The 26,537-nt window shown below is 31.1% G+C and overlaps 2 protein-coding genes across 3 annotated transcripts; both read right to left on the minus strand.

The window, feature by feature from the left end:
* Window positions 1-187: 187 nt before the first annotated feature.
* Window positions 188-3,887, minus strand: LOC131182826 (probable LRR receptor-like serine/threonine-protein kinase At3g47570). Its single transcript, XM_058152152.1, has 3 exons — window positions 1,235-3,887; window positions 621-1,049; window positions 188-429 (listed from the first exon to the last, which is right to left on the minus strand). Exons 1-2 carry the CDS (start codon window positions 3,885-3,887, stop codon window positions 649-651), a joined length of 3,054 nt encoding a protein of 1,017 aa, XP_058008135.1. The 3' UTR covers window positions 188-429; window positions 621-648.
* Window positions 3,888-16,588: 12,701 nt separating this feature from the next.
* LOC110673687 (actin-related protein 2/3 complex subunit 1A-like) lies at window positions 16,589-24,698 on the minus strand. Of its 2 annotated transcripts, none has more exons than XM_021836846.2 (15): window positions 24,416-24,698; window positions 23,942-24,027; window positions 23,154-23,230; window positions 22,844-22,938; window positions 22,051-22,120; window positions 21,507-21,576; window positions 20,745-20,818; window positions 20,596-20,638; window positions 19,558-19,639; window positions 19,129-19,217; window positions 18,929-19,014; window positions 18,283-18,346; window positions 17,663-17,769; window positions 17,010-17,068; window positions 16,589-16,924 (listed from the first exon to the last, which is right to left on the minus strand). In XM_021836846.2, exons 1-15 carry the CDS (start codon window positions 24,483-24,485, stop codon window positions 16,860-16,862), a joined length of 1,137 nt encoding a protein of 378 aa, XP_021692538.2. In that variant the 5' UTR covers window positions 24,486-24,698; the 3' UTR covers window positions 16,589-16,859. The 2 variants fall into 2 exon arrangements, with proteins under 2 accessions (XP_021692538.2, XP_021692536.2); XM_021836844.2 differs by having other exon boundaries at window positions 22,844-22,959.
* Window positions 24,699-26,537: the final 1,839 nt, after the last annotated feature.

Genomic DNA, 26,537 nt, shown 5'->3' on the forward strand with positions numbered 1-26,537 from the left:
GATGTAAAAATTAATACTTATTGAACAGTATCAATGATCAACATTGTGCCAATTCAATTACGTTTCAACTCCAGCTAAACTTTAAATCTTTAATTATCTGTCTTCATTAATTCTTAGACTGAACTAGTTTTAAATATGATGATTATAAGAAATTCACTTTATTCATATAAAATAGATGCATCACAAATCAATTATAAAAGATAGTTTAATTAAAGACATTAACTAAGAACAATATCCAATACAAAATTATTTCAAAGCTTAGTAGAGGCCTATTATCCATAAGATGAAACAACAACACAATCAAAAGCTTAATAGGAAATACAATTTGCCGTCGCACTATCATCTTCACTATTTATTAACATAAATGCTTGTGCTAGTTTCTGTCAATTAGGAGTACTGCATGCTTTCCACTTGAGTCATCTTGTGCACCTTCGAATAAAAGAATTAAGAATAATTAATTAGAGTTCTAAATCTTTGATTTTAAGTTGATATTAAGACTTCATAACAATTATCATAACATTTTAAATTTTTAACATAGAGAAAAAAATGGCAAGCAATATACATATAAGTGTGTGACTTCATATATACTTAGATTTGAAGATAGATGACAAAATGATTACCTGCTTCGTCAAATGTATTCCCTTTCTCTTAATGCACTCGAGCTTTAAGAAGTTTCTTTTTTGTTGAACTAAGTTGAGCAACAACATCATTGATATTCATTCGTTCTCTTGGTAACTCAACAGAACAAGATATCCCAATTTCAAATATTGAAATCAAGCACTCAAGAATTATGTTATTCTGAATGCTACAAAAATTGTGATTATGGTTTGAAATTGAGTTGCCCAGGGTCATGGATGAACCTTCAAGAAGAATTGTATCTACAATATCTGCGACTCTTTCAGGTAAAGCTATTTTGACAAAATTATGAAGATTCAAACCTTCCATAAATATGCTATCAGTAGGTCTCTTCGCTGTGAACATTTCCAATAAGATTATGCCATAACCATATAAATCACCGTAAGTTAATATTTCGCATCTCGCGCCATACTCTATGCATAGAAATGCACAAAAATTTGTTAAATATATAACTTTTTTGTATTATTAGTAAAAAAGAAGTGAAATTGTAGATATTAATAAAGATAAGCTATCAATGCATTTTACTTGCATATTTTTATAAAATTAAGAATAAAAAAGAGAATAAGAAATAAATAAAATATAAAGAAAGTATATTTACCTGGAGGAGTATAACCGATTGTTCCTCTTACACCGAAAGAACTTGACTTGTTTTGAAGGGTTTCCTCAGAAAAGAACTTTGCTAACCCAAAATCACTTACACGCCCAATCATTTCATCATCAAGGAGAATGTTACTTGGCTTGAGATCACAATGAATTATTGGTGTTTCACAGTGAAGATGGAGATACTCTATTGCAGAGGCAATATCAATTGCAATGTTTATTCTCTGAACAAGATTCAAAGTTTTTGCTGCTTCATCTGGCGTGGGAGTAGGATGCAACCATTCCTCCAAACTTCCATTGGTCATGAATTCATAAACCAAAGCCTTGAAATCATTGCCATGATGGTCAATGCTTGAGCATGCTGTTAATACCTTGACAAGATTTCGATGTCTGATGTTCCTCAATGCTTCACATTCAGCCATGAAACTCCTAGAAGCACCTCGACGCTGAAGGTTAAATACCTTGACAGCAATAGGAATAGCTCTTCCCTCTTCATCAAGCATTCCTTTATACACAGAGCCAAAGCTACCTGCACCAATTAAATTTGCTGAAGAGAATTCATTTGTTGCTCTTAGGAGACTATGATAAGACACCTTCAAAAGTGTATTCTCATAAGAGCTTGATCTATTATTGTCTCTTCTTTTCTTTCTTGATCGATAAAGAATGAAACATGCAAATACAAGTGTTACTCCAAGAAGTGGAGAGATTATGGAAATCACTATTTTCTTCATTCTCTTCTTCGGCTTATGATCAAAAGTGCATATAGGCAGCTGAAATTCAGGAATCCCACCACAAAGTTTATTATTTCCCTTGATCCATGTTGCACTTGCATTCTTGAAAACTCCGTTTAGTGGCACTTCACCTTCAAAATCATTGTATGATAGATTTAACTTTGCCAATAACTTAAAATCTTGTAGAAACTCTACAATTTTGCCAGAGAAATTGTTACGGGAAAGATCTAATACTCGAAGACCCCTCAATGATTCAAAGGATGAAGGAATGGGCCCTTGGAAAAAGTTTCCATCCATGCGAAACACTTCTAAACTATTGCAACTTCCAAGACTTTCAGGAATCTTACCCGACAACATATTATTAGAAACATCCAAAATCCCCAAGCTACTCAACTTTCCAACTTCTATGGGAAGATCACCATTCAAATGGTTATAAGACAAATCAACAAGTATAGATAAAGAGGAGAGACTCATAAGTTGTGGGGGTATGGTACCACTAAGATTGTTGAAAGAAAGTTCGAAAGCTGGCAGTTTTTGGCATTTCCCTAGGCTGGAAGGGATATTGCCATGAAGATTATTTTCTCTCAAGCTGAATTGAAGCAACTCGGTCAGGTTTCCTAAAGATGATGGAATGTAGCCTGAGAAATTGTTGGTAGAAAGATACAATATCCTGAGGTTTCGAAGCTTTCCGATATTAGAAGGAATATTGCCTGAAAGTTTGTTACCAGTTAATTGGAAAATTGTCAAGCTGATGAGGTTCTCAATTTCACTGGGGATTTTTCCATATATTTGATTGTCATGGAAATATATTTCTGAGAGGTTTCTTGAGAAGTTGCAGATTTGTTGAGGTAACCTCCCTCCAAAATTGTTCTCCTCTATTCCTATTCTTACTAAATCTGTGGCGTTTGTCAAGGATGGGAGAAAACTCAGGTCATCATCTTCGCCACTACCCAGGTAGTTTTTTGAAACAGAAAACCCTTTGAGCTTGTGTAGGTTTCCCACCGAAGGCACTTTCCCAGTAAGCTTATTACTAGCTAGCTGAAGTATGACTATGTTTGAAGCATTGGATATTGAAATAGGAATTGAACCCGTGAAGTTATTGAAGGAGAAGGAAAGAGCTTTAATATTTGGAAAAGTATTGCCTATCTCAGAGGGAAGGCTACCTTCAAACTGATTATAAGCTACATTAAAAAGCACAATCGAAGAAAGATTGAAGATGGATGGTGGGATGGTACCTGAAAACCCATTTGTGGATAGATCCAATTTAGTAAGATTCATTAATTGGCCTAGAGAATGAGGGAATCTCCCAAACAAATTATTATCACTGGCATGGATTGCTTGAAGGGATGACAAATTCCCCAAAGATGGAGGGATGGTTCCTGTCAGATTGTTTCTTTGCAGATCAATGATTTGAACCTTGGACAAGAAGCCAAGCTCCATTGGAATTGATCCTTCCAGCTGGTTATATTGAACTTGGAATGTAACAAGGTTAGAACAACCAGATATGTTAGGTGGGATTTCGCCGCTAAACGAGTTGTTCTGCAGAAATAAATTCTGCAGACGGTGTAAACGACCGATTTGGGGAGGGATCGCTTGAGTGAAGCTATTGTTTTGGAGGTTTAATTCCCTTAGAAAGCTCAAATTGCCAACATGTGGTGATATGGAGCCAGAGAGCTTGAGGGACTGCAAGTCTAGCACAGTCACCCTCTGGTGTCTACGGCCACACGTAACACCATGCCAATGGCAGAAGTTCAGGGTAGAATTCCATGAATGGACAACTCCTAGCGGGTCGCCATTAATGTTGGCCTTGAATTTGAGCAAGGCAAGCAGGTCTGTTTCATTATTGCCAGAGGCAGCCAAGATGTTGCAAGCAAGAACAAGAACAATAATATGTACGGAAAAGGATAGCGAGGGCACCATTGGATACGTGTGAGAAAGCTTAATTTTTACTGGGTTTAATTTGGATTGCATGTGCGGATTGGTCTCCAGTGATGCAAATAACCATTATTTATAGAATTTAATGCACCATGTGAACTTGTCCAATGATCCCCTAATTAAGCATATATGTGATGTTAATAATTTTTTGAAACTCGAAGAAAATATAACACCAGTTTAACGTTTGACTAGTAGTTTAATTAATATATTTGGTAACACTTAAATGTCTTTTTTTTTTTTTTTAATAAATGCTAAAGCAATGTGTCTGTTTTTTGTAGTGTGAGTAAAAAAAAAAAAAATGTGAGCATATCTTATAGGGGAAATATTGTTTAGTTTTATATTTTAATAAAATTAATTATTTAATTTATGTATTTCTAAAAAAAATATACTATTTAGTCTTTATATTTTATTTTTATTAAATTATTTAATTTTTTTTGTTAAATTTTCTTTTAGTTAATGCGTGTTAAACTATTATTTAATCTCTCTATTTTAGTGAAAATAATTAGTTGATAATTGTATTTTGAAAAATACTAATATTTAGTCCTTTTAATTTAGTTAAACTAATTAGTTAGTCCCTATATTTTGATAAATATATTTCTACTTGAAAATTTATTGTAGAAAGACTAAATCTGCAATTACATTTTTTTTGTATTGTTTAAATTATTTTCATTCAATTCTCTCCACATCATTTTTGTATTTTCTTTATTTGAAAATAATTTTCCTATATTATTACCTTAATTACTTGAAAATTTAGGAGAATTAATTAATCTTTTATATGTATAGCGTGTACCAATTTCTATCAAAAGATGAAAAATAGAAAGAGAATAAAAGGTAGAAGGGTATGGGTGCAAATGAGAAGAAATATGGAAAGAGAAAAATAATGAAGGATAAGAAAAAAATAAGAGGGATACGGTCGTAATTTGGGTAAAAAAAAATAATATGAGAAATTAAACAATTAATAAACCCAAATTACAGATACCAACTAATATATTTTTTAAAATACAGGCACTAACTAATTAGTTTCACTAAAAAACTAAATAGTAATTCTACTGACATTAAACCTTTGACTAATAAAAAATTTGACAAATATACTAAATAGCTTAAGAGACATAAAATATATAAACTAAATAATATATTTTTTAAATAAGACACTAAATAGTTAATTTTATTAAAATATAAAGATTAAATAATAATTTTTTTTCTAATAAAATTAGCAAATATTTGAAATAAGCTAACAGATGATTATAATTAAAATCAACACTATAAATATTTAAAAAAAAAAAGGATTTTAACAGCAAATTATTTTACTTCTAAAACACAAAAACTTTTTGTCAAAAAGAATAAACAGCAAGTACCATAATTAAAATTATTTAACAGTATTGAATTGATACCAACATTTAATAGTATGTGAATGGTGTTGATTATTATTATTTTTAATATCAAATATCTTATAATGTTAAGTTTTATACTATTAAATCAATTACTTATTATATTAAAAAAAAGTAAATAACTGATAAAAATAGAATAATACACTTAGCTCAGTGTGGATGTTGATTTAGCGAAGGGACAGAATTGATGGATGAATGGGAACAGGCGATTGAAAATGTAAAATGAAGAAAATTGAATTTCAAAAGTTGAATTAAATTCAATGGAGCAAATATTTTCCATCTTGTGAGTCAATTTGATCACGAAACTTAAAATTAGACCTTGATAATTTCAAGTCAAGTCACACAACACAGATGTGAACATAAAGACCCAGCAAATGCACGAAAGAATCTCCATAAACCCCAGACATTTACCCCTTGGATACTTAATGCTGCATGAGAAATGGAGAAAATAAATAAAAGAATTGAAGAGAAAAAAAAATTACATTTTGTTGTTTTGATAGATTATTAAAATACAAGATAATATAATTTCTCATGTTGTTTACTATATTATAAAAGGATATTTAAGTATTTTAATATAAATAACTAGGGGTGTGATATCAAAAAAAATCGTTATTATAGAAATCGAACCATATCGAGTAAATTTATTTTATTATTTTGATTCAATTTTGATTTTTTTTCTTTTTCAAGAATCAAACCAAATTGAAAATCTAATTTTATACATATATATATTTTAGATATATTATATAAATTCAGTAAAATTATATATATAATCTAATATTAAATTTTGTTACTTTTATTTATCAATATATTAAATCACCTTATAATCATTAATTTTATGGTTAAATTCCCTTTTAGTTGTATAATATACTTTCTAATACTTGATTATATATGTATCTTCTAGTTAAATATTATATAATCAAGAAATATGCGAAAATAATATAATATTCCTATTGAGGATTATATGTAAAATATATATTAAGGATTATATTTAAAATATTTATTTTTATATTAGTATTGTTATTTATATGTTTGTATTATTATTTTTATTAGTATTTTAATAATATTTTTTCTTTCAACTCACTTTCTTTTTCAAGTAATGAAATTAATTATATAAAATTGAATGTGTCATCGTATTGAAAGAATGCTTAGAACTTGAAAGTTGATTAAAGTTTTTTAGAGTAAAAAATGTGATAATAAAACTTGACTTTATGCTATGCTAACTGATTTGGTATTATTTTGTATTTGTGATGCAAATATTACGACTCATTATTGATGTTTAGTGCTAACTTGTATTTTTTTATGTGAGGATTGTAAGTTTGATTTTATTTATTAAAATTTTTAAATAAATATTTATTTTTATACTAATTTGTTAGTTTTTTATTTTAATATTAATGGTTAAGTTTTGATTCTAAAAAAAATGAAAAAATTGAAGTTTGGAACTGAAACCATATCAAATCAAAATTACACACCCTTATAAATAACACTCATTTCTCTTCATTTTCTCACAGTTTTGAAGAAAAATATTTTGAGTTGATTATAAAGATTGAGAAATAAAATTTCACCTCATTTCTGTTATTTTTCTCTCCCTTATTATTTTTTATTTAATATTCAAATAAGATAATTTAAAGAAGTAATTTTTTTTCCTCTTTCTTTTCATTTCCTTCAAATGCAACAAAATGTTAAGGTCAGTGAGTTTGAAAAACTTTTTAAAGGAAAAGAAAATAAAGAGAGGAAAATAAATAATATTTTTTATTATTTTATTTATTTTTATTGAGATTAAAGGAAAATGAAAGAAATAAAAATAAAGTTATTTTTTTATTTAAAATGAGTTAAAAATAAAAAAGGAAAGAAAGTTGTGATAAATTTACAATTTTATCTTATATATTCTTAAAGAAAAACTTAAATTAAAAGGATAATTTTGTGATTTTTCATTTGAAAGGCAACTTTACTTCACATTTTTTTTTTTAAATTTCTGTCCTAATTATAGAGAAAATAACAAGAAAATTTTTCCTTCTTTTAATTTTTTCTAAAGTGTGAATCCTCTTTATCTTTTTTTTTTTTAATTATTTTTCTTCCTCTTATTGTCCACATATCTATAAGTGGAGGACCATTTGGTCACCCAAGACTTGTTCATTTGTAGAATAGTTTTCTGAAAAAAGTTTTTTAAGAATATCAAAAAACAGTTTCATATTCACAAATGAAAAACCGAAAAATTAATTTTTTAATTTTTTAAAATTTAATTAAAATATTGAAAACAACTTTCAATTGCTTTTCTTTATTACAAAAAATTTATTTTCAAATTATTTTCTAAAAGGAAAATAATGATTTTTTTACAGCAAAAATGATACTTTTTATAATTAACATTGAATAATGATTTAAAAAAAATTATTTAAAATAATAAAAAAATTAATTATATTATTAAAAACTAAATAAACAACATATATTAAAATTTTAAAAATAAAAATAAAAATTTAAATATATTCTACAATAATTTAAATTATTTTTTAACTATGAAAGATATTAATAATTTTTTTTATTTTTAACTATAAAATAATTTTCTATTATTTATATAAGTAAATATATTTTTCATATTTTTTTTATAAAAAATAAAAATAAAAATTTTCTTAGAAAATTGAATACACCCTTAGTATTTTCTACTTTAATTAGGGGGTGTTTAGTTTACCTGTTGGGTGCAGCTGATATGATACCCATCAGCTGCAGTTTGTATCAGCTCTATTTTTAGAGCTGTTTCTCATCAGCTGATAGCTGATATGATTTTATTTTTTATTTTGACCATATTATCTTTTTTTATTTAACTTAAAAATTAATATTATTAATATTTTTATTTTTTTATTTGTAATTTTAACATTTTAATTAACATGTTTCAACTTTGTTAAAATATTTTTTATTAATAACATAAAATATAAAATATTTATTTATATCAAAAAACTTAAAATTAATTATAAATTTTTCTATTAACAATAATAATTATTTTATTATTTTATCTATATTTTTAAAATTATTTAATTATCTTAAAAAAATAATTATTTTCTTATTTCAATAATAAAATAAATGATATAATATAAAAGATTAATAATTATATATTTATTTAAATAATATAATATATTAATTTAATAATTATATATTTAATTTAATAATAAAATAAATAATATAATATAATAAATTTATAATTTTATATTTATTTAAATAATAAAATAAATTATATGATATATACCCTTATTAGTCATTTTACATGTTAACAGCAACAGCTAAATATAATTTTACCAAACACTTAATATAAAACAACTATCATTTATCATATATTTTATCACCAATAACAATAATAATTTATCATCAGCTAACAATAACAGCTATCAGCTACCAACTATCAGTTATATTCAACAATTAATCCAAATAGGCTCTTAGTGCCTATCACAATCACTGTTGGCCATTCCTCACTTAGGCGGAAAAGACTCAAAAGACATGAAACTATCTCCAAGGCCCACACCTTTATCAGCGGCTCTCTCTCTCTCTCCCTCTCTCTTTCTCCGAGGGGAAGACTTCGACCCTGGACTTAGAAGACATGAGCAGTAAAACCCAGCAAACACGCTAAAGAATTTCCAAGCTCCAAACTTTTAATTATGGCCACACCTTTAAAAAAAAAATGGTAAAACGCAAAAGAAAAATCCCTAATCCCTAATCTAGAGATTATAATTATACCACGTTAGATTAGGGGTTAGGGATTAGTATTTTTTTTTAATTATAATTAATTTTTTTAATTTAATTATATATCACGCGAATTTTGTTGACTTACAATAAAATAAGTCAGATGATTTGCCATGTTAGATGAACACATTTTACTCAAATTGATTTTAAAAATCGGAATTTTTAAATTTTTGACCTATTGTACTAAAAGAAATTTAAATTAAATCGTCCATACAAGATTTAAATTATTATTATAATCAGGCTCATAATATATTATTAATTTTATATTTAATTATAATAAATTATAAATTTTAATTATAAATTCTAGTTCTCTTTATAAATTTTAATTAAAAAAAAACCTTTAATTAATTTGTTTTAGATGGGATAATGACTAGTCATATGTTGACACAATGCAATTTTACTTCAGTCTTCATCAATGACCCTTAATTAATTAATTTTTTTTAATAAATTGATTCAGTTTTTAAAATTCTATCTCTTCAATTCTATTTGATTTTTTTTTAAATAATAAAATGAAACTAAACTGAATAGTATGTATATATATATAATCTGAGCCTTAAAAATGCGTCGTGCTTAAAAAAGTGTTTAAAAAAATTGTCATGTGAAATAACCTATTATATATATATATTTATATATATATATATAACTTATATTAAATATTAATTTTTTATTTAAATATTTTTAAATTTAAAATATTAAAATCTTATCTCATATAAAAATAATAATTATTTAAAATTCTTTCATTATATCTTTTGAAAATGCAAGTTGGGAAATTACCAGAAAGATGATTGTCAGACTAGGCTAATATAAAAAGATTCATCAACTGGCATAGAGTAGAAGGAATATTACCAAACAAAGTATTTTCGTAGGCATAGAATCTCTGAAGGGAAGTTGCATTTCCGAAGGATAGAGGAATTATCCCCACGAACTCCGCCTTAAATAGTTTACACTTAGTCGGTCCCAAGCCCGGATAAAGAAGGAGGGTTGCGGTAGGTGACAACCAGCATAAAAATTTCGTCACACCCTTATGATATGGATTTAAATGATATAAACGTTGAGCGTTCTCTACTTACGACGCGCTACATCGGAGCCCGGGTGTAATGAGAAATATGCAAGGGTGTAGGGCGTTCACCGAAAGCGATGCGCCATGCCGGTGCCCTGGTGTGGTGTTAAATGAGCAAGGGTTTCCATATCATGGATGAATGTGGGTAAAGAAGTTAATCCATAGGATAGATAGTAGAACAAATAGTGGAATAGAACACAAGATAGGCATAGAGAACAATAAAAGATATCATAGAAAGAGATCAATTAGGAAAGAACATGATAGGAGGAGAATCAGGGTTGATACTTGGAATGTTGGATCACTTACAGGAAAACTAATGGAGCTCGTGGATACCTTAGAAAGGAGAAGGGTGAATATTGCTTGCATTCTGGAGACTAAATGGGTAGGAGAGAAAAGCAAGGAAGTGGGTAATTCAGGGTACAAACTGTGGTTTACCAAAAAGGAGAGAAACAAGAATGGAGTAGGCATAATCATAGACAGGACATTGAAAAATACTGTAATAGTTGTGAAAAGAGTAGGAGATAGAATTATACTAGTGAAGCTAGTGCTAGAAGGAGAAACAAATAATGTAGTTAGTGCTTATGCCCCACAAATAAGACTAGATAGTGAGAGTAAATAAAGGTTTTGGGAAGATATGGATGATCTAATGCGAAGCATACCGAATGAAGAGAATGTTTTCATCGGTAAAGATTTGAATGGACATGTAGGAAGTGATAGGCAAGGTTATGAGAATGTTCATGGAGGTTTTGGATTTGGTAGCCGAAATGAAGAGGGAAAAAACATTCTGGATTTTGCTATGGCATATGACCTAATACTAGCAAATACCTATTTTATAAAAAGAAAGTCACATTTAGTAACTTTTAAAAGTGGGTAACATAGAAGCCAAATTGATCTCTTTTTAATCAGGAAGACAAATAGAGCTCTATGCAAGGATTGCAAAGTCATTCCGGGAGAGGCTTTAACAAGTCAATATCGGTTAGTGGTCTTAGATGTCAAGTTTATGAACAATTCAAATAAGGTTAGAAGAAATAGTGTAGCTCGAATAAAGTGGTGGGAGTTTAAAGGAGTAAAGCAAGTGAAGTTTAAAGATGAGCTTCTCGAGTCCGAAGCATGGAAGCTGGATATGGAGGCCAATGGTATGTGGATACAAATGGCATCAAAGATTAGAGAAGTAGCTAGAAAAGTGCTTGGAGAGTCTAGTAGACAGGGACCACCCTTAAAATAGATATGGTGGTGGAATAAGGAAGTACAAAAGGCAGTGAAGAGAAAAGAGGAAATGGTATAAGAAATTACCTAAGTGTGATAATAATGAGGCATATGAACAGTACAAGGTAGCAAAGAAAGAGGTAAAAAAGACAGTTAGTCAAGTAAGAGCGCAGGCCTTTGAAAAGTTATATGAGAAACTTGGAACTAAAAAATGGGAGAAAGATATTTATAGATTAGCAAGGAGGAGAGAAAAGAAATGTCAAGATCTTAATTAAGTTAGGTGCATTAAAGATAAAGAAAGAAAAGTGTTGGTGAAAGATGAGGATATTTAAGAAAGATAGAGAAATTATTTTGATGATCTCTTTAATAATAGTCATGTTAGAGTCCAAGTCCAATTGGAATTAGGAAGTATAATTAATTTAGCAAGTATAATTAGTTTAGGAAATTTAGTAGAATTTAAATTATGAAGTTTAATAATTAGAGTTCTAAAAGGACTAGATTTTAGTGGCCTATATATATGAATAGTTGGTTGGCCATTATATGGAATGTATTGCAGAGAGCCCATAAAATGGAGAGGTGTGTTGAATTCTGTGAGTTTTATTTGAGTGATTTTGAGGGTGAGAAAAATAATTAGTGGTTGTAATTATTTTTTCTTGATAGTGAATTTGTTAGTGGAGTAGGTTTACGCTGAACCATGTTAAATTTTATGTTCTTTATTTTGTGTGGGTGTGGTTTTCACAACAAGTGATATCAGACTTGTGGTTTGAGATGTCAAAGATGGTAAGCACAAAATTTGAGGTGGAGCCGTTTGATGAGAAAAATAATTTCAGTTTGTGGCAAAGTACCGTAAAGGATGTCCTTGTGCAACAAGGATTAATCAAAGCAATGAACGAGAAGCAACCAACGACCATGAAAGATGATGAATGGGAAGAACTTCAACAAAGGGCTGTGAATACTATTAGATTGACGTTAGCCCTAGATGTGAAGTACAATGTCTTAGAGGAGACATCGCCTGTTGTTTTGTGGAAGAAATTGGAGAGTCTGTACATGTCAAAATCACTCACAAATCATTTGTACTTGAAGAAGGAGTTGTACCAACTCAGAATGGATGAAAGTACTGATGTGAGGGATCATCTTAATATTTTTAATAAATTAATTACCCAATTAGCTAGTGTTGGTGTGACGATTGATGAAGAAGATAAAGCCCTCTTGCTTTTAACCTCTCTCCCACACTCTTATAAAAGCTTGTTAACAGCTCTAACAGTTGGGAAGGAGACTTTGAAGGTGGAGGAGGTTACCGCAGTTATCTTGGATGATGAGAAGTTCAAGAAGATAGGTAATAGCAATGAAGGTGGGGCTTTTGTTGCTGGTTCTAATCATGGTAGAAGCAATTCATGTGGAAATAATTGGAGAAGGAATAGTAGATCGAGTTCAAGACCATGAGTAGACCATGAAGATAGAGAATGCTGCTATTGTTATGAGAAGGGCCACATTCAATACCATTGTATGAAGATGAAAGAAGATCTTGTAGAATTTAAACAATTCAAAAGGAGTCGCGGAAAAGAAAAAGAAGGAACTGCTGCAATTGCAATAGATGATGATATTGATAGTGAATGTTTGAATGTGAATGATGATAAGGAAAAGGCAAAAGATCCATTACAAGATGAGTGGTTAATAGATTCTACTTGCCCATTCCATATTTGCTCAAAGAAGGAGTGGCTTGATGTGATTGAAAAAAAGAAGGGAGAAAAAGTGAAGTTAGCCAATGGGAACAAGATAGAAGTTGAAGGTATTGGAAGAGTGAAAATCAAGCTGCATGGTGATCAAGTAAAAGTGTTTGATGAAGTGAGATATGTTCGTAAATTTGAAAGGAACTTAATTTCCTTGGGTAAATTGGATTCTTTGGGTTATGGGTGTTCGATTTATGGTGGAGTCATGAGAGTTAGCCGAGGTGCTCTTGTGATCATGAAGAGTGAGAAGATTGGTACAAAGAATCTCTACAAATTAGAAGGAAGAACATTGATTGGAAGAATGCAAGTGGAAGCAAGAGGCAACATCAACAATCAAGAGTGCAAGGAAGTACTCAAGAGAAAATTAACTTTTACAGAAATTGTGAAGACTAATTCCATTTGACTTGGAGATGGAGATTGTTAGAGTCCAAGTCCAATTGGAATTAGGAAGTATAATTAATTTAGCAAGTATAATTAGTTTAGGAAATTTAGTAGAATTTAAATTATGAAGTTTAATAATTAAAGTTCTAAAAGGACTAGGTTTTAGTAGCCTATATATATGAAAAGTTGGTTGGCCATTATATGGAATGTATTGCAGAGAGCCCATAAAGTGGAGAGGTGTGTTGAATTCTGTGAGTTTTATTTGAGTGATTTTGAGAGTGAGAAAAATAATTAGTGGTTGTAATTATTTTTCCTTGATAGTGAATTTGTTGGTGGAGTGGGTTTACGTTGAACCACGTTAAATTTTGCGTTCTTTATTTTGTGTGGGTATGGTTTTCACAACAAGTCAAAATGGTAATAGCGTGAATATAGACCACACAGTAATAGAAAAGAATGTGAATTATACTAGAAGGATTAGATCTTTAGAAGTAAAGGAAGCACTTAAGAGAATGAAAGTGGATAAAGCCTGTGGACTTAATGGAATACCAATTGAAGTGTGAAAGTGTTTGGGAGATATGGGAGTGGCATGGTTAACTAGATTATTTAATAAGATTCTAAACTCAAAGAAAATGCCGGATGAATGTAGGAGGAGTATTTTAGTACTTATTTTTAAAAATAAGGGAGACATACATAGTTGCTCAAACTATAGGGGAATTAAACTCATGAGCCATACTATGAAGTTGTGGGAGAGAGTTGTGGAATATTGACTACGTCATGATACTTCTATCTCTCCCAATCAATTTGGCTTCATGCCCGGTCGTTCAACTATGGAAGCGATCTTTCTCATTAGAAACTTGATGGTGAAATATAGAGATGTGAAGAAAGATCTACACATAGTTTTTATTGATTTAGAGAAGGCTTATAATAGTGTTCCAAGAGATGTCTTATGGAGAGTGTTAGAACAAAAAGGGGTATCTATTAGGTACATACAAGTGTTGAAAGATATGTATGAAGGAACAACTACTACTGTGCGTACAGTGGGAGGGGATACAAGAGATTTTCCTATCTCAGTTGGATTACACCAAGGTTTAGCCGCAAGCCCTTACCTTCTTACATTAGTTTTAGATGAATTGATGAAACATATACAAGGGAGTATCCCTTGGTGCATGATGTTTGCGGATGATATAATTCTAATAGATGAGAGCAAGAAGGAGTCGATAGAAAACTAGAACTTTGGAGAAGTACTCTAGAGTCAAAGGGTTTTAAGTTAAGTAGAACGAAGACAGAATACATGCATTGCAAGTTCAGCGAATGTCAAACTGGTGAAAGGGAATGAGTTAGTTTGGATGGAGTGGTACTGTCTCAAAGTAATCACTTTAAATATCTTGGCTCAGTCTTTCAAGTAGATGGGGGATGTGAGGAGGGTATTAGTCATAGGATTAAAGCCGAATGATTGAAGTGGAGACGTGCCACGAGAGTTTTATGTGATCGCAAGATTCCCAATAAGTTGAAAGGAAAATTTTACCGTACAGCCATATGATCGACCATATAACAATTTTATATAGTAGTGAGTGTTGAGAACTGAAGGAGTCGTATGTGTCTAAGATAAGAGTTGCAGAGATGAAGATGTTAAGGTGGATGAATGGCCATACTAGACTAGATAAAGTCTATAATGAGAGTATTAGAGAAAAGGTAGGAGTAGTGCCAATTGAGGTGGTTTGGACATGTGAAGCGTAGACATACGGAGACTCAAATTAGACAAGTAGAGCACATTAGGTTAGAGAATAGAAAGAGAAGAAGGGGTAAACCTAAACTGACTTGGAGGAGAGTAGTACAATGTGACCTAGAAGCATTACACATTCCTGAGGATTTAACCCAAAATCGTTTAGAGTGGAAAAAGATAATCCATATAGCCGACCCCAAATTTTTGGAATAAAGGCTTAGTTGAGTTGAGTTGAGTTGAGAGGAATTATCCCCACGAAATGATTGTGGGCTAAAGAAAGATACTGAAACTTGAACAAGAGTCGAAGCTCCATAGGAATTCCTCCCTCCAGAAGATTGTTTTGGACTCTGAAAGAAATGAGATTAGAGCTTATGTTGGCAGGAATTTTCCTAGCAATGGAATTATTGTGCGGAGCTAATGTCTGCAGGCGGCGGACATTACCAATCTGAGGAGTGATTTCACCACCAAAGCAGTTGTTCCGGAGATACAATTCCCCTAAAAAGTTCAGGTTTCCAATGAATGGGGATATGGAAACTGAGAGCTTGAGGGATCGGAGGTCCAACACAGTGATCCTAAGGTGCCTGCTGCCACATGAAACACCATACCAGAGGCAGAAGTGGGTGGTATAATTCCAAGAGTTTAAGACTCCAAGTGGGTCTTCATTAATATTTGCCTTGAATTGGAGCAAAGCTAGTTGGTCAGTGTTGTTGGCATTATTATTACTTGCAGAGGTGAGGGATAACATGCACACAAGAAAAGCAATTGCGCCATGGATGGAAATAGATGAGAAATACTGCATTAAGCAGCTCAAGTGACAGAAGTATTTGGTGTTGGTGATTATTGATGGCTGTGATACTATTGATACACTAAAATTATATAATTTCATAAAAATTCAATTCATGTAATGAAAAATACTACTAAAAATTCAAAACACTCAAAAGTTTAAATTATATTTATATTCTTAAAGAAAATAAAAATAAAAATACTTATTTGTATTTTAATTATTTTAAATAATAAAATTCATTAAATTTTATCATCTTAAAATTTATTTTAAACAAGTCAATTTTATAGTAAAATTATCTGATCAATATTTTCAATAAAATAAAATTCTAATAAACAGTGAATATGCAGCACACTGTAAATAGGTGAAAATTTCAGCCATTGGTCTAGAAGTTTAGAAGTGCATGTATACCAGAAAAGGCCTGAGGAAATCTATATTTAAATAATCAAAGGATAAATACCATTGACTTGACTGAGAAATTTGCCCAGGGCTGGCACTTCTTGACTTGGAAGGTTTTTTTTTTTTTTTAATCAGATTGTTTCATTTGATTCAAACTTAAATAATTGAGGGATATGCATAATTATGGAAGACTTTTGACCGTTGAAAAGTCTATCCTCACTTAAATGGGTTGGTAGCCCTTTTCTTTAGGAAATCAAAAAGCAGAACCCTATCCTCCAACCAGAGAAAAATATTGGGTAAACATCATTTACTGACCAATACAATCTTCCATAAAAACACAATTATGGATAAAGATCCAATCCTAATTTTAATTATGTATAATGATTTATCACCTTGAGATGTTTGAGACCATATAAAGCTAATATTATCTTGGCACCACGTGAGTTTATACATAGCTGAGTTTGAGGGCTCCTGGCCAATTGATGATATAAAAAAGCATATTCCAGTATTCAATACTTGCTCAAAGATATTCCCAGATACGGGCTTGAAAAATATGAAATCCTTCAAAGATATTCGGATAGATCTTCCTGGTTCTCCAGAGCCCAGATAACCACTCTCCCATCTAATCCTGTAAGGTAAAATGCGTATAATTGATGAATGCAAATATAAGTAAATCAGATTTGGACAACTAATTGACATTTTTCTTCACTCACCTGAAGTGCTGAAGCGCAGCGTTCTGGAACTGCCCTCCTCCCCAAGAGACACAATGCAACTATAGCTCCAAGAAACATAGCATTATTCAATGATCTCCACAAAATCTAAAGGTGGTTAAAGACATCATGGCCAACTAAATCACACCCCTTTGGATTAAGATACTCTCATGTTCGTGCAAATATGATTTATCATATTTACACAAATCATCAATCCTTCAATTAAAAATGAAGGATTGAGATTTCATTATTTAGCATATAACCACCTATTCTCCAAAAATTACATTTTAATTTTTGAATCATTTGTTTCAATCTAAGGATTAAGATTACACAAACATGATAGGTCATGTTTAGCCAAAAATGAGAGGATCCAAATCCTACTAGTTTTCACTCCACACAGCACATGAACGTGCATATGGGGGCAGTGTAAATCAGTGAATTGAATTTGGGTTTGGGCTAATTGAATAGAAAATTTTAAGTGATCAATAAAAATTAGTCCCTGCTACAAGCATAATGTTCCTGCACTCCAACATGTTGGAGGGACGATTTATATCAGAGGACAAAACTTTATAACCAAAACAGGAATAACTTCAGCAAACCAATTAAAATAACAAGGAATAGGAAGAAAAGTAACAGAGCAGTTTAAGTGACAGTACTTTATGCAGTTCTCATGAATGCCTCCACGTGATCTTGAAGGATCAATGCCATCATTGCTCACACCAGTCTTTGATTGGCCATAAAATTTTCCAAATGCCTCAGAAAACTGGTAGTGTACAAAAAGAAAAGTCTAATGTCAAAAGCAAAAAATAAAGAAAAGAAAGACATAATGGAAACTTATGTTTTTATATTCATCTGGAGCAGTGATTTCATTAAGATAGCAAGTCCTTCTAAGCCTTGTGCATTGAGAATGCGCTTAATGGCTTCAATTGTAACAAAGTAAAATTGAAGCAATAATTTTCAAGCACTTCAGGTGTCATGATCCCTATATCCTGTGTTAGTTGAACTTGGGAACAAGCTTATGATGTGGCACCTTCTGATACACATTAATCCATTATTGCAACTTGCTAGTTTATTTATACCTATGTAAACTGGAATGCTCTTAGAAATTTCAGTAAGTGGCACAAATTTTATATTGTCTATACCTTTTACAATATAGCAATCCATTTCACAACCATGCAGTGTGAAAATTGTGAAAAAAAGAAAAAAAAAATTCAAAAGTTCAACTGAAGTATTCCATGGGAGCAACAAATTTGGCATAAATCTTAATCCAGCATACCTGTGAACCATACTTTGACCCTGAAAATGAAGATTTCCTTTCACCAAGGAACCTGACAAAGCTCCTAAAAGAAATTAAGAAAAAACCAAAGACATCACTTCACTGGCCTCGCAGTTTCTCACTCAAGATATCACTAGCTAGCTTATTCAAAGTCGACATGGTAAAAGTTCTCTCATTTGGTAAAATCCCTATATTTATGAATATGGGAGAGGCCACTCAAGCTGGCAAATAATTATCAACTTCTGAGAACCCCTCAATGTCTGACAAGCCAATGTTCTCCCCATCCAACATGCAAATGAATGCTTACAAATACACATCAGAACTATAGGAAAACTGTTCTATACAAGAAAAGCACCAATCATCCAACATCAACACTATATGAAACAGAATGCAAATATGCAATCTTTGAAATAATGCAACTTTCAAAAGGAGAACAAATTACCAACTAAGAAGCTACACATACACGTGATCGTAAATACATTGTTTTGATGAACACCAATGATTTGTTACTAAAGGCTGGCAAACAAGTCTAACATGCAGAAAAATAAAAATAAAAGGATAAAGTATAAGTCCAACCTCAAGTAACCTCCCTCCCCCAACCTCAAGTGCTTACAAAATCAATAGTTCTTCTATAAGTTTTACATACCATATTCCTCTTTCATCAGCTCCAAAAACCATTGGATTGCAATCAAATCCCACACCTATGACCATTTTCTCAGAAACAAATAAGACCTGGAAACAAGTAATACATAATCCATGGTTCATGGATGAACATGAAGTTAGTCACAAATGGTTGAGAAAATAACTAAAAACTTAGAAGAATAATAAGAGTGGACGCTGACCCACATCACGAAGAGGTAAGTCGCGAAATGCAACATTTTGGGCCAGTGGGGAAGGACCAACATCATCAACAAAGTAAATCATAGAATTATGACCTGTAAAACAGAAAAATGGCAGATACACAAGGAATAGCCAGCTCCAATTAAATTTCAATATATTTGATGCCTCTAAAGTTTATATGCTAGAAACTTAATATAGATGAATAAGCACATTCAAATCAAGCATAAGCGATGTTCTTATTAATTCTGGCAATGAAAGCTAGTTAAAAGTCAATTTTCAAAGTGCAAAGTATACAAATTTAAATAACATTTTCTGCCGAATGGAATTTAATTTGATATAGTGAATAAAACTTATGACTGCTAATAATGCATGGAAGCCTGTGACGCCAAAAGCTTTAACTTTGCAAGTGATATACAGCAGAGAGACATTTCTGACCTACATAAGCTAATGTATTGCCACTTGGTGACCACTTGACACCAAATGCCCAGGAAAATGAGAGATCAAGCTGAATAATTTGCTGTTTCAACAGAAAATTAGCATGAAAAAAAGTTAATGCCATGCAGCATCAATAAAATGACAGAAGGATGAAACAAATATATATCAAAATATTACAATCTAATTAGGGATCAAACAATTCAGATGAAGGAAAAATTACAAAAAGCTCACAAAGTGCATAATTGCAATTCTAAATGCAATAACAAAGGTTCACATTAAAATCTTTATAGCCTTAGGTTTCCTGCCAAAACAAATCAAGCATTTATAATTTTTGCATGACATTTTTTGTGTGCCTTGCCAAAAAAAAACAAAGTCAAGAATAGAAGAAAATTTCTTAAATACAGAATTTAGTACTAGACAGAAAAAAGCTTGCAATATTAAACATGCAGCCCCCGACACATTTTATAACAGTTGCATGAATTTTCACATCAAGTCCAGCAGAGAGGAAATATGGCTAGTTGGTGACTAGCATGTTATACTTGAAAACTGATACATAAGCATTTCCATTTCATGGCATTGGCATGGATTGATTATGGCGTCCTATTGCCTTTTTCCTTTTCCTCTCAAAACATTATAGACCCATACTTTCTGCAAAACAGGACATCACATCAAGGATAATAAATTAAAAATATAAAAATAAAAAAACTCCCACTATTGGAAAAGCCTTCAATTAATTTCACACTTAAATTGCCTCAAAACTAAGACCAAGAAAAAGACTAAACCTCTTCCTATCACATGAATAATAACAACCACAACATTTTTTACGAGGCAAAATTTGCAAATAATGTACTTCCCTGAGGAAGTCAAGATCACACGTCCATTAGATAATCAGTGGACTGGATGGCTTAAATTTGCCAAAAAAATCCAATGCAACAAAAGATGCACAAGAAACAAGAGAAACATATCAACTTAAACAAATTGCCTCCAACAACCAGACCACCATACAAACTTGGAAAAGAAAACAGTAAAAAATCAAACCTCTCCAAATTTGGAGTCTGAAGAAGAGCCTGCTTTTGAGTCCCTGGCCATGGGTAAAGGAAATCACAAATAGATAAGTGCTTAGACAATGTGAAATAGAACACAAGAATGAATAAAGTAACAATGCTCCAAAATTATGTTAAACATACCTTGTATCAACACCTTTTATGAAGGTGGAAAAAACTCGACATTTTCCATCAGTAGATGTTGTTGCAAGAAGGATCTGTAGTTAAAATAAAAAAAATAAAAAAAAACTTTGAGAGAGCAAGAGATTATATGTGCGTGTGTGCACACAAGCTAGGGCTGGTGCCTCTAGCTCCTTACACCTCACTATATATATATATAAACACATCATTACTCTCTCTCTTTCTCTCTGTCTCTTAGGCATACATCAAGTTGTTCTACTAATGTAAATTTTGCTTCCATTCCATGAAAAATGCTGCTACTAATCACCACTAATAGTCACCTTCTTTATGTTGATTCCCTGCATCATAAAAGAAAAACCTCTGCAGGTAGCTATATCACCTATTTCTTCTTTACATTTGATATCCCTACAACCATTGGATTGTTACTTAAATACACACAGGGATCAAGAAATCCAATTTGTTATGCCATAGCCAAGGGAAGAAAACCCCATCTCCAGTACTGCTTCATATCCTTTTATTGCTTCCCTATTGCTCTCAAAAAGGGTTCAGATGCTTGCAAAATGTCAAGCAGTATTTTGAAAATTCATTCTCTCTTCTTTGAGAACATGTTGAGTCATTAATTTAAGGCACAATCTAACCTTTGCCAAAACCAGGTCTAATACATGCAAACAGATATTGCAATTAATAAGAATTGGTTTGAGTAAAGATCCAAGGAATGCACTAACTTCTTTACAGCTTTACAAAACAAGCAGAGAAAGCACTAACATTATTAGGGTGCCAAGCAACACTTGTGACAGAGGAATCATGTCTCTTCCTGATAAGTTTGCTAACCCACCTGTAGAAGTGCACAATTAAGCAAACAAAGATCAACCAAAATAAGAAGTTTTTACAAATTACCTTCATGATATAATTATGTATAATCAAAATGTTTAATGCAGATTAAAATGAGCTAATGTCACTTTAAACAATTTAAGTAGGTAATACCAAAATGATGAAAACTTTTCTCAACAATTAAAGCAGAGACAGAGAAATAAAGGATATAGAAATTAATTGACCATTTAATGCAACTCCTGGACGTCAACAACATAAATATTTTCAGGTATGTTCACATAATAAAATTTGGACCAGGAGACAAACTGCATAACATTAATAACCCTAGCTTCGAGTTGCACAAGAGTATACAGGCTAAAGTACAAGAATTTCTTCCCTAACAGAATTCAAGCAAATATATGAGTAATCATAGTCAAAAAGCCAAAACAATATAAACCCAAAAATAGGTAGAAAAAGATAGAAATTATTTAGTAATTACCAGTTGTTGTCTTGCTCATAATAGCATATACACACTGTTTTAGCTCCACTTCCAACAGCAAACTTATTCTCTGGGAATAGAACAAGAAAACAATAAATCCTGCTTGCAACCACATTGCTTTTGCAGTTATAATAATAACACAAAGAAACCTAGGCATTGTCCATAAGAACACAAAAGGCATACTCTATAAACAATAATGTGGAAGTTGGTGTTAAGATTCACCATGACTGCTAGGTATCACCAATACAACTACTAGAGCCTAGATATAGGAAACGTTCAATATAAACACACAAATACCAATGTTAGTAACATATATTTCTCCATAATACGGCACACACTAGTATTAGATCACAAAATGAAGAAAGATAGGCATGAAGTCCATAGCATTTCTCAGACAAATAAAACAAGTGAATAAGTAAAATTTCCATTTTCATTTTAGATTTTTTTTTGGGGTCATCTCGGTGCATATATATCTATAGGTTTTATCAAAATGATACAGAATTGTAGGAATCACAAGAGAGAACCGACGACACAGAAGACACATCAATTATCAAATTAATTGACCTTATTAAACATAAATACAAATTCCACCAAACTTTGATCTACAAATAAATTTGCAATTAAGGTTGCCAGCTCTAAATTTGACTTCATGTATAAAGCAATTAAGCAACATCAAAAATTGACATGAGGCCACAATGCTTCAAGAAAGGTTAGTAACTAGTTACATGTAGAAACCTTGGTCGCAAAAGGCAAAATGAAAACCTTAACTCAAACAACTATTTTTTTTCAGTACCTCTTGGACTCCACTGCACACAAAGTGCAGCACGGTTAAGCCTGAGGATAACAAGGGTTGGTACCCATTCTGGCCCTTCTCGGTTCCATACATATCTTGAAAGGAAACAATGCATTCAGCAAACAAGAAGACATTGAAAAAGAGAAAATAAACATATTTAGTAACAGTAGTCTCACTCTCATGTTAGTGCAAGTAGGCACAAGTGAGAAAGAGGGGACGAGAGAGAGATTTCCAAAATTAATGCTAAAACTTTTTTTTTTCATTTTTGCTAAAAAATAACTATAAGGAAATCAAACAAGTAGGCACTTACGAATTTCGATCATGAGATGCAGTAACAATTCTGTTTGATCTTGGACTCCAATCTATCCCAGAGACAATTTGATCATGCTGAGACCAAAAATGAATGGCAGAAGCTTAGGAGATAAATATAGCTAAGATAGATGCATACACTGTCCCACAATTAGATAAGGAAAGGAAAGCAGCCACTAAATCTAAAACAGGCACACACCACAAAAGTATGCAAGTGTTGAAACTTAATGGTAAAGAAAAAAAGTTAAATGGGTTTCAGGAAAACTTAACATAAAATTGAAGCAAAATATTTATCCAAATGAACAAACAAGAAAGGTATTATTGAATCCATGGTAATATTCAGATTGAAAAAAAGAATCACACAACACATGGTAATATTCAGACTATCCAGGCATTACAACAGAAAAAACGAATAAGAAACTGAAAATAAGGGACACAGAAGGTATTCCAATGTCCAATGCATGAGGCATTCCATTGTGAGTTTGAGGGAGGTTAGGATATATGTAGCCTTCCCCTTGCATTGCAATGAGACCTTCCATGATTTGAACCAATGGCCTCCAAGTGAAAACAAATTAACCATAATTTTGCACCAAGGCTCACCCCCAAAGTAATTTAGACATCAAGAGAAAACTATTTTTTCCCAATATACTGTTCTAAGTGAGTATCCAAACAGCCAAAGAGTCTGTGACAATTCAAACTGTGCATGCAACAAAATGATAATTTCATAATGCCAAAACAGTAAATTAAGTGGATGTACACATAAAATAAAAATTGAAAAAGAACAAGTACCTTTTGGAGGACATGTACCCTCTCCCATTTGTCTTGGGAGGATCTATAAATGTGAACTTCATTATTATTGGGACAAAGTGCAATCACTGCAAATTGAATGGAGAAATATAAAAATATCACTACTCAAGAAAATCATTTTTATTAATACACAAGTTGTCATTTCGATAAATTGGGATTTGGAAAGGATGAGTATTTGAATGGCTTTATGTGGTGTTTGATGATGTTTCACTTGAGACACCAATCCAAATTCAATTTTTTGATGCATACCTATCAAAATGGACCCTAAGACAACCAATGAACATGAAAAATGTACCAACAGGAATCTTTATTCGAACAAACATAAAAGAGGTCCAAAATCAGTGCTTAATCAAATACAAATTCGATTTCTTTTTCCTACATTTTCCAAGAAATCAAACAGAAAAAGAAAGAATATCATTTATAAAACATAAAAAGAGGAAGAAGAAAGTTAGTTACTAGAGTGATCAGGACTCCAAGCGTGGCAAGTTATGCACGGGGCGAACTGGTGAACTGCGACGGCCGCCATTTCTCGCACTTTTGCTCGATTATCTGCAGATAACGTAAAAGCTGCTGATCACTTTTCACCCATGAATTTTGACTTGGACCTGAATCTTGATTTTTCTAGGAAGACGACCTCAAATTATTGCAATTTTCAGATCCAAATGCAGATCAGATAAACAGAGACAGGGTGAGTTTGTTTTCTGTTCATCTGTTGTCGTTTGGTCTAAGCAATGCACCTTTCATTAACTCCTTTTTTAATTAAAATAATATTTTTATTCCTTTATTCTTATTATATTACTCATAATATTAATAGTAATTTCTTTTTATTTATCGTACTCTTTGTGCTGAATAACACTAACCTATGCCTAACACATGCAAATGGCTTCAAATCAATCCAATCTCTTTAATAGATTTAATTTATATATTTTTTAATTTAATATATAAAAATAGTATAATATTTTAAATTTTTTATTAATTATTTTAAATTTTATATTTATTATTTTTATTTCTTAAATTTTTTAATAAAAATTTTATAATATATATATATATATATATATATATATATATATATATATATATATATATATATCTAAATTTGTATTAACCATGTAAGTAATATTATGAAATAAAATATCACTTGTGTTTATGTATTAGTCATGTGATGATATTATAAAAAAAATAATACTATATAATAAATTTTAAAAATTATTTTTTTATTTTATATATATAAATAACTAAATTTTATTTACTAAATTAAAAATCACAAATTATAAATAAATTTAATGCCATATGAATGATATGGCTCCTAATAATAATTAAAAAAAAGTGTGATTAATGACTAAATCTATTAAACATGCGTAAAAAAAAATTAATTGACGAAATAAATTTTCAATGAAATAATAATATAATTAATAAATATAATATAAAAATCATAAACAACGATGACATATAAGATTGTATAAAATATTTTTCCATTAAAAATTTGTAAAATCTTAATAAACCAAGAGTCATTAATAAGTATGGATTCAGTTAACTATTAAACTTCACTTAATAGATTTAGGTTGATTCTCTTTCTTATTATTAAAATAGACATAGTTTATTGTACACAATATATAATAATTAAAAATATAAATTTTAATATAGTTATTATATATATAAAAAAATTTTATCATATAACAGTGAAAATTTGAATTAGTTTAATTATTAATATTTTTATAATTATCAATTATTTCTTATAATTATAAATAACTCATTAATATAAAAAATCAATTTAGAGACAAAATATTTATAATTAATAAATTTTTAAAAATAATATAATTTATATAATACTTAAAATCAAATTTGTTGTAATTATGAGAGGAAAAAACTCCCCTTTACTAAACTAAAACTCTTGGAACTGATTTAGAATTATTATTAAACTGTAACACCTCTAATTTTTAAATTTATTATTTTGTGGATAAATATTAATATTTTATTTTATTTAAATTTTATAAAATTATTTGAAATTTTACGAATTTTAGAAATCGAGTTCGATTTTCTGAAAATATAAAACTTTGATGATTTTTAAAAATTAATTTAAAGACCACGTGGTAAAACCAAAAATATATTTGGACTTTACGAATTTTTCTGAGTTTTTTAGAATTTTTTTGGAGTTTTGGGGCCTCGTTTTTTGTCCCAATGCAGAGTAAAATTTCAAAATTTTGTATCTGAATCGAACCAACCGAATCGAACCGGACCGGATCGGACCAATAGAATCGGACTGACCACTTCTTTTTCTTCTTCCTTCGGCGTGCACGCCTGACACTCCTTCTTTCTCTCCCATTTTCTCTCTCCTCTCTCCTCCTCTCGCCGGGCCACCGCCGCCCTAGCCTTCCCAGCTCGCCGGCGCGCTGCCCCAGCCTATCCCCCTCGCCGACCGTCGCCTGAGGAGCCGAAAAAACGCGCCCGAAGAAGCCCCAACTCGCAGCGCATGGTTTCGTCTTCTAGAGCCAATTCTGGCCGATCCAGCCACCAATCGGACCGAGTCTTGTGTCAAAATCCATCTACCCACGTGGTTTGCCCAATTTTTGTCTGGGAA

The sequence above is a fragment of the Hevea brasiliensis genome, chromosome 9 (assembly GCF_030052815.1).
Source record: "Hevea brasiliensis isolate MT/VB/25A 57/8 chromosome 9, ASM3005281v1, whole genome shotgun sequence".
Taxonomy (NCBI): Eukaryota; Viridiplantae; Streptophyta; class Magnoliopsida; order Malpighiales; family Euphorbiaceae; genus Hevea; species Hevea brasiliensis.

Coding starts and splice junctions, on each gene's coding strand:
- LOC131182826 (XM_058152152.1), bottom strand. CDS start 3,887: ATGGTGCCCTCGCTATCCTTTTCCGTACATATTATTGTTCTTGTTCTT. Junction 1,050..1,234: donor AATCGGTTATACTCCTCCAG/GTAAATATACTT, acceptor TTCTATGCATAG/AGTATGGCGCGAGATGCGAA.
- LOC110673687 (XM_021836844.2), bottom strand. CDS start 24,485: ATGGCGGCCGTCGCAGTTCACCAGTTCGCCCCGTGCATAACTTGCCAC. Junction 21,577..22,050: donor TATGAGCAAGACAACAACTG/GTAATTACTAAA, acceptor GCACTTCTACAG/GTGGGTTAGCAAACTTATCA. Junction 19,015..19,128: donor GCGACTTACCTCTTCGTGAT/GTGGGTCAGCGT, acceptor ACTTGTTTCCAG/GTCTTATTTGTTTCTGAGAA.